Consider the following 8468-nt stretch of genomic DNA (forward strand, 5'->3'; position numbering starts at 1 on the left):
TGGACCTTTTTTTTTTTTCCTTTACAACCTGAAATCTGCATTTCACAAAGGTTTATGCAGTTGAATTTTGAATTCATAGAAGGAAATTGTCCCCCCTCTTTTGAAGCCAGTATTTTACCCTTCAGTGTAATGAAGTGCTTAGTATGTGGAGATTTAAAAGAAAGAGAAGGCCCAGGACTATTGCTGGTGTTCAAAAAACAGACAGAAAATACTGGGATGAGTTCTCTGCATATGTGGTAGTGTTCAGGAAAGACAGTAGCAGCAGCTGAGAAGTGGCATAAAGACAGCTGCCTGGATTCATGTTAAATTTCAGTGGTCATGTGGTTGATTTAAGGCACTGCTGTTTGTGATGGTTGAAGAGATTCTCTTTATTAGACTAGCCTGTTTGATCCATCATTTCAAAGCAAAATAATGTGCAAAACTTGCATGAAATAAGTTGTTTTATTTGGCAGTTAGAAAGATAGTGTCTTGTAAGAATTTGTACAACTTTGATGATTAGCTTCCTGGTTTTGTCTGTCAACTTATTAGAGATCCACTTTAGGGCTGGTGTACTGTATTCTGAGTTTGGGTTTTAACATGGAGTTGTCAAATTATTTTTTTTTTCCCTTAAAACTTCCATTTTCTTAATATTCAGCTGTTGAAAGCATGGGCAGACAAGGTTCTGCTCGGTGCTGCTGGCTGGCTAGTCAACATGAATGCAGTCTAGTGCCCGCTATTTGCTTGCTTAGAAGGAATTTGTTGAGGCCAAGCACGGTTAATGTGGCTACGCAACCTCTGGTCTAGAGGGGGTTTACATCTAAGCAAGGAGTTTACTTTTATTTTCTTTACATATGTCACTGAAGACAAACCTAAGGGCTATTTGCACTGTCATCGGCCATCTGCTAGATTTCTTAGCAGATGATAACAATGTGTGCACTTTGAATTACAAATTGCAGTCCATTTTTACAACACAAGTTTTATTTTAATTAAGATGTTCTACAGATGTTTGTTAACAGATGGATATCTTAACCTTACCTTCTAGGTCTGCATGCTAATGTTGTTTCAAATAACATTTTGTAAAATACTGTTTCCACGTCCTAGGAGTATTTGTCACTTTTAGTAGATAACCTGGGGTTTTGAAGTGGTGGTAGGAGACATCAGAAAATGGAGTCTTTCCATGGATTAATACCTAATACGCGATTTGCATACATACTGATTTTATGAATGGAAACAGACTTAAGTGCTGCTTCAGATACACACGTCTCTGCTGCAAAGCCTTGAGGAAGAAAAACAATCTTTTTGTTTTGAAATAGGCCTATCGTGTTATTTTAATGTTGTTTTTCTTCAGCCTGGATAAGTGCTAAAAAAAATGCAGACAATATATTTTCTGTCAGACTGAAGGAAGTAAGTTAAACTCATCTTTCACTTCAGGTAAAGTAGGTTTATTGGAATTTAGAATTTGAGGCTGCTGTGTGTCCATCTATGAAGTCATTGTTTAACAGGATGGTGTTGCAGTGCCAGTAACAAACTTCTCAGTATTATAAGCTATTAAACCTTTTGCAATATCAGTGACCTAACAGTGCTGACTGCTGTTCCTGTTTTTAATGTAGTGTGGTTAAGTGACTCTTGTACAGAAGTGAAACACTTTCTGTATTCAGGTTTCACAAACTGAACTGGAAGTGCTTCAGCAAAGACCTTTAATGTTACCTACGTGGACAGTTTTCCACATTCATTTTAAGATGCAGTGTTTATTGAGGTGACAAACTAGTAGTATGATCTTGCCTATCATCCTTCTCTTCTGAAATAAGAAAAGAATGTTTTTCTTTGGCTTTTTTCAGAACATCAAAACAGCTCCAAACAGACTCCACGGACTCAGCCAAGAGATGAAGACTTCGAAGGGGCTCCATGGAATTGTGATAGCTGCACCTTTCTAAATCATCCGGCACTAAATCGCTGTGAGCAGTGTGAAATGCCACGATACACCTGAAAATCAGGAAGGGGCTGCATTGGGTTGAAAACAGGCTCTCAAGCCATCAGCTGTAGGAGAAGGAAACACGGGGAACCTTTCAGTCCATCTACCCAGCCTTTGCCAGTCCACAGTCTTCATATTGCAAGGGGTGGGAGTAATGTGTTAAGATGTTTCTGCTTGTGCTACACTAAAAATAAGCAAATTAAGAGTGAAATTCTTTCTTATCCCATTGTAGTGTGCAAAGCAGAACATGAAACCTGAAAATGTAAAAGGATTAATTTTGGGAAGAATGTATACAGGAAAGCAAGTAACTACTGGTGTTTAGTCCTGTGGTTATAGTTACTGCTTAGTGGCTCTAAAAACAAGCAAACAAACAGGTTTTTTGAAAAAACATATAGGACTCTTAATAATGGTGTGAAATGTTACACTTAACCAGAAAAACTGAAGAGCCAGAGCTGACTTAACCTGGCCACAGCTAGCTGGCAAGCAAAGGCTCCCTGTGCTTCTAGATTGCAAGCTACTGAAAAAGAAGACAGGTAAATACAATGATAAATTTTGCAATGTATAAAAAACAAGGAGAAGGGTATTTGTAATTGCTGCTTTTTTTCAGGGTAACTTATGTCTACAAAAAATTGCTGTTTGAAATAGTAACCTAAGGTGACTAAATGAGATGCCGTATGAGTGTTACAGAGAGTTTAATCAGAGGTAATTTTTTACAATCCCTTTTGCTTGTACAGTGCTCACCTGGCTGTGTCAACACTGGTAATAAACTAAGAATGATTCTACCATATTACGGATGAAAATACTGCTGCATGCTTTCATTAGGCCGTCGTGTTTCAAAGCTAAAAGTATGCTTTTATGTACAACAATCTTCTAAGCCTGTGCTGTGTAGCAGCACAGTAACATGCCAAACACAGACTACTCCAAATTTGGTTTGGAAGACTTGAGCTCAGCCATGGTTGTGTATGAGAAGAGTTTGTACCCAGTTCCTTAGGCCTTTTCAGCTTCCAATTTGTGAAGAATTCATGATGTTTACAGCACAGAAGGTACTTTGTGCCCCAGTTCCAAGTTAGCTGAAAAATAATCAATTAGCTCTTCAGTAAAGGTTTATTTGCACATTGTTAATAATCTGGCCTGTATAAAATAGCAGATGCCAGATCCTGAAAAATTACACACTGCATTCTTTTCATTTTGGTCAGGAAATATTTGCCATGGGTTGAAGAACACAGTACTTGCAACTGAAAATCATAGTGGTACTTTTATGCATATGATACACACTGTATTATAAAGGTGATGTTCAATTTGTTTGAATGCTTCAGGTTGCTGTAATAAAGCACTCAATACTTGTGAAATCAGACTTGGGTTTGGGCAGCTGAATGATTATGTTACACAACTGTGTGACTGGGTGAGATGTTCTTGTGTACTGGTCAGAAGCTGGTACAGTGCATTTAAGCTTTTTCTGGTATAACTTTGTCAAGATTCAGATATGCAGCCAGGCACATCAGCTTAGTTACAGTAATTGACGTTGCAGCTGTGAGGCAAAATGAGCTAGCTAAACCTTACCAGAAGAGATTTAAACTACTTCATTTAAAATTGTTCTTAGCTCGTGGAAGCTGCATCCATATGGTCAATTACCACAATTCACTGGATGTGTGATAACATGTTAAGTTGTGGTAGAACAATCATGTGTCTGAATCCTTATTTAAAATAAAGCAGCGTTTGTAAGGGGTGGGTGGGCATTGCTCAATCTGGTGTCTTCTCTCCCTGGAGTTTATAAAGATAACAGTAAAAAAGAAACTGTGATCTTCTATGAGGAGCCAATGTTTTATCTGGTATTTTTCAATATGTTCTTGCACTAATTAAATCTTCAGTGTAATTTTAAATAAGCTAAGAGATCTCCAGCAATCAGTGTATACCACTGATGACCAAAACAAAGTCAAAGGCATCAGAGCTAGTTTTCCTTCCTTCCTTCCTTCCTTCCTAATGATTTATATTACTGTGTGAGGAGCTCATCACGTGTGGAAAGGGGTAAAAAAATTACTGTCAAATGAAGTTAGAAAGAAAATATTTTGTTCATGTAAGTGAAGTCTGACAAAACAGATAACTAGAAAACAGATGAGCAGAAGCATTATACCTAGGGTAAGCAGTACCATTGCTGTTATCAGCTGTATAATGAATTACTCAAAACAATACCAGTAGCTTCATGACTTTTCTGTCATGATGTCTTTGTGTTATTTCCATTTTCTGTTCATTTGTACTTCTGTTGAAGTTCTAGAAGCATTTATTTTTGCTGGAATTACAAAATGATAGCAACTGAAATGACAGTCAGCAAATGAGAGTAGCTGTGTCATACATCAATACAGCTGTGCCATTTTCAGATAGAATAGATGCTACTTTTGAAGGGGGGGGGGGGGGAGGGGAGGGGGGATGCATGCAGTCCAATAACTCCCTGAATTGTAATAACCGTAAATGGAGACTGCTAATCTTGGTCATAGCTTCACCAGAGGAAGAAAAGGAGGACTGCTGTGACAGCAAGATACTTTTTGGAAGACTGAGTGGGTGCTGTTAAATTGCAAATGAATTCATTTGTACCAATAATTTTACTCCAGTTTTTCAATTACTGTCATTTGTTGTTTGTACAAAAAACCCACCCCTTCTGTTGTATTCTTTATTTGTAGATGCCCGTACTCAAACGTTAATAGTAAAGACTTTACATGGTGCTTGAATATTTCTAGTTAGAATGTAAATTGTATTTTGATTATTGGAAGATCCATTTTCCTTCTGAAAGCAGGTGACGCTGTTCACACCCCAACTGAATTGTAGATTATGCCAAAAATATTGGTTTATGTAATATTTATTGAATGCACATAAAACCCTAATGTCAGCTGGCATACAAAATGCACTGTATTGTATAAAACTTGTGTGTGTGTGTGAATGATGGGATGCTGATGACGTCGTGTTGAGTTAATGCACTACTTGTGTTTTCTTTCTTTCTGTAATGACTGAGCTTTCCCTCAACCATGCTACTAGATTGGTAGAATTTGTAACTGACTCGGACATTCAGATAAGCAAAATGATTTCACTGTTCACTGAAATTTTATAAAGCTTATTTTATATTTACTGTGCTGTTAAGGTGAATTCCCTTTAATTATAGAATACTATTGTAGTTCTTTAAAAGTTTATTTAGAGTGGGGCTTGTGGAAAATTATTCAGAACATAGTAAACCAAAAGAAATCCTGAACTTTGGATCTACTTTTAATTTGATGTAATTATTAGTCTTTTTTTTGGGTGAAGAGGAAAGGGGTGGGAAGTCAAGCAAAAAGAAGTACTTTGTAAAATGTAGTCTTAGATCAGATTGAATTGTGTATCTGTGTGTCTGTGGTGTGTGTGTGTTTCCCTTGAAATATGGGAGGTGTGGTGAAAAGGTGTAATAATTCTTAAAAGAGCTGGTCTCAGTACTTTCTGATTATGATATGCTACTAAATCACATTTAAAAAAAAACAAAACACTTTCTTTCAGTTACTTTATCTGTCCCAGTTACACATCTCTCATTTCAATTTCTAAATACTTTTGATTGTAAACCCCCTTGAAACTGAAATGAAAATACTTGAGTTGAAATGGGGACAAAACTAAATGAAACCAATAAAGAATGTTTTAAAAAAGAATGTGAGAATATAAAATATGTTAAAAACAAGCTTGTCATCAGGATGATAGTTTTGTTTTAAAATGTAGTGGTTTACCCTAGAATGTGAACATGACTATCCTGATGGAAGTGGACAGTTGGACATGAACAATTCATCAGCTTGTTTGATACCACAGAATTTACATGGTCTGTACTGCAGTGACTCTAAATCCCATAAAGAGAACACATGCACAGATATCACATCTCATAGTCAGTACTTTCTCTCTGTGCTGCTGCATTTGTTTTGTTTCAAAATGTCAATATTATATGAAGCTAGACATGACTGAATTTTGCCAGATTTCTTCAGTTTGGGGCTTTCATTGCTGTTTATGTCCATAAATATTAATGAAAATATTTTTCTTGGGTTTGAATAATCAGAAGTCAATGGAGTCAATGCAATATTATAATCCTGGATTTTCAGTACCTTTGAAACAGATTTTAAAAAAATGTGTTCTTGAAACTTATTTATTTATGGTGGCACCAGTGTATCTAAATCCATATTTCCTGCTGTGTGAAACCCTGTTAAATTTTTTCATTAAAAAAAGACACGATCTTGTTTAATCCTGTATATATGGTGTCTACATTCTAGATTTGTGTATGCTGTGAATGAACTTATTACTAAGAGATGAAATTGTATAAAAGCATTCAGAGGCTATGCATGCATGGTACCTCCAGAAAGTGCATACTCCGAGTTGCAGATTCCTGCAAAAATAAATTAATAAAACTAAGCAAACATCACATCCTGCATTTGTTCTTGTATGTAGTAAGAAACATGTAAAAAATAGAGCCTTTTTGCTTTCATAGTCCCAGTTGTTTCTGGTCTTCCACTTCATAGCTATAGCAAATTTGTTTCAGGGCTTTTGGGGGTTTCTTTTTCGATCGATATGATTCTCGTCAGGAAATTTCTGAATACTGAACTGGGGTCCAGATCCTGTTCCTGTGAATGTGGACAGCTTGTGTAAGAAAGAGTCCCATTTAGATGATGGGTGGTTGTTCTGTGCAGCTTCTGGTGTAGAAACAAGACATCAAATGTTCAGAGACTGAAGCTGAGCTCATCACTTTGATTTTTTAATGGAAAGTTGTTATTAAAGGAGTAGCTTTATCTGCTGTAGGAGATGATGGCCTTCGGTTTATAGCCTTGATTGCAGGCGTTCCTGCTTATCACCTTGGTAGTATTGAGTATCTGGATTACAAAAGTCCATCTTCTGCTATAACCTCTTACACAATGCTCGGGAGAGTGTGGAGAATTTGAAATGCATAAACCAGTATGCAGGCAATTTCTCTTTATTGGTTTGTCTTCTCAATTACCATGACTGCATCAGCTCACCATAATCTAAAAAAAGCTCTGTAGCTTTTGTTCACATACAGTTTCAGTTGTTAAACACATTCTGGTCTAACAAACCACTACAACTTTGGATTTTTTGAGCTTTTGTCAGCAAACATGTAAGAATTTAGTTCTGCATTCCTTTTGCTACATGTAAGAATTTAGTTCTGCATTCCTTTTGCTAAATTGAATTTATAAAAAAATCAGGACAGGTTTGTGTATTAAGCATTTAGTTCTTTCAGAAATTGTTGCAATTGAAACTTACCTTTTTTAAAAAAGTTTCAAAGCTTTAGAAAAGGGGTAAAAATGTTAAGGGTACCTATAAAATATGCTCATGGAGAAAGCACAAAGCCAATAGACACTAGATTTAACAACTGAGTAGCCACTTCTTGTTGTTGTTTCCCTGAAGTCATGAGGAGGAGGATTTGCCTGAAATAATTGCATAAAAGTTACTGATTTATTCATAAGAATTACTTCGTTTTGACAGTACTGCGGCATGTCTTAAACCTGTGGCACTTAGAGAAATTATTTGTCCTGTGATCTGGTGACCATTCCAGGTATTAAGTGCTGCTGCTTCTAATCAATCAAGATGGTCCATAGCACTGGGTAAGTACTCTGTGGCCTTCAGTTGCACCCTCTCTGATTGTAAATAGACTTTTTGGAAGGAGGTGGCTTAGATAACTAATACCGCCTAACAGCTGGATTCAAATCATTATACATTAAATGGGTTACCAGACATTTTGTAAAAATGTTGGAGAAGGGGCCGTATTATTTTTTAGGTAGAGGCTCTGTGGTGATGTGACATGTTATAGTGTGACGGTAAAAACCAGGCCAGGCCTCTAAAAGCCTCCTGCAAGAGTGCCACTTGGTTGCATAAAATATTCTGTCTGTCTAGGAAACAGTCATGTTTTCTTTAAAGAAAAAAAACCAAACAAAACCAGACATTCATAAAAAACTCCACTCTACAGGTAACTTCTTTCCAGTTAGGCATGGCTTAAAATTTTGCACATAGGATTTTACAAGTTCCATTTTGAAGAGTTTGACAGATTAATTGTCCTTTATTCCCAGATATTCCCAAATTTGACAAAGGCATCCATGCTAGGTTTGCTAAACAAAACAAAACGAAAAGCCTAGATGGAGTTCTGTTACTGCTTTAGAAACAAGACTGAAAAGCCTCTGAATGAAAGACATGCAACACAGGTGCTACTGGATTTTTGACTAGGAGCTTCTGGTTTTGGAAGTGTTTCAGGAGAAAAGTTCACGCAGGTGGAGGTGGTATTTCTTTTTTCTTTCTAGGAAAAGTACAGAATATTTCAAGAAAAAAATTTCTAGGTGGGGGAGGTTATCATAGGTTTGAAAGCAATATGCTGATTCCAGACTGGTACAGCTCATCACTATGTTGTATAACGATTGGTACCAAATTCTGGCATTAGTTAGAAAGACTGGGAGTAGTAGCAGCGTGCCTGAAACTGCTGGTGGCCAACTGCCCGGCTGAAACGGGACACACGGTGTCT

General features: G+C 36.9%; 1 protein-coding gene across 4 annotated transcripts in view; it reads left to right on the forward strand.

The window, feature by feature from the left end:
- The window catches only part of TAB3 (TGF-beta activated kinase 1 (MAP3K7) binding protein 3), a 47789-nt gene extending 41421 nt beyond the window's left edge, over window positions 1-6368 (forward strand). For all 4 annotated transcript variants that reach the window (XM_056328142.1, XM_056328143.1, XM_056328141.1 and 1 more), the window contains one exon: window positions 1818-6368. In XM_056328142.1, coding sequence (XP_056184117.1) covers window positions 1818-1966 — 149 coding nt within the window. In that variant the 3' untranslated portion in view covers window positions 1967-6368. The remainder of the gene's footprint in view (window positions 1-1817) is intronic.
- Window positions 6369-8468: the final 2100 nt, after the last annotated feature.

The sequence above is a fragment of the Falco biarmicus genome, chromosome 2 (genome assembly GCF_023638135.1).
Source record: "Falco biarmicus isolate bFalBia1 chromosome 2, bFalBia1.pri, whole genome shotgun sequence".
NCBI classification, from domain to species: domain Eukaryota; kingdom Metazoa; phylum Chordata; class Aves; order Falconiformes; family Falconidae; genus Falco; species Falco biarmicus.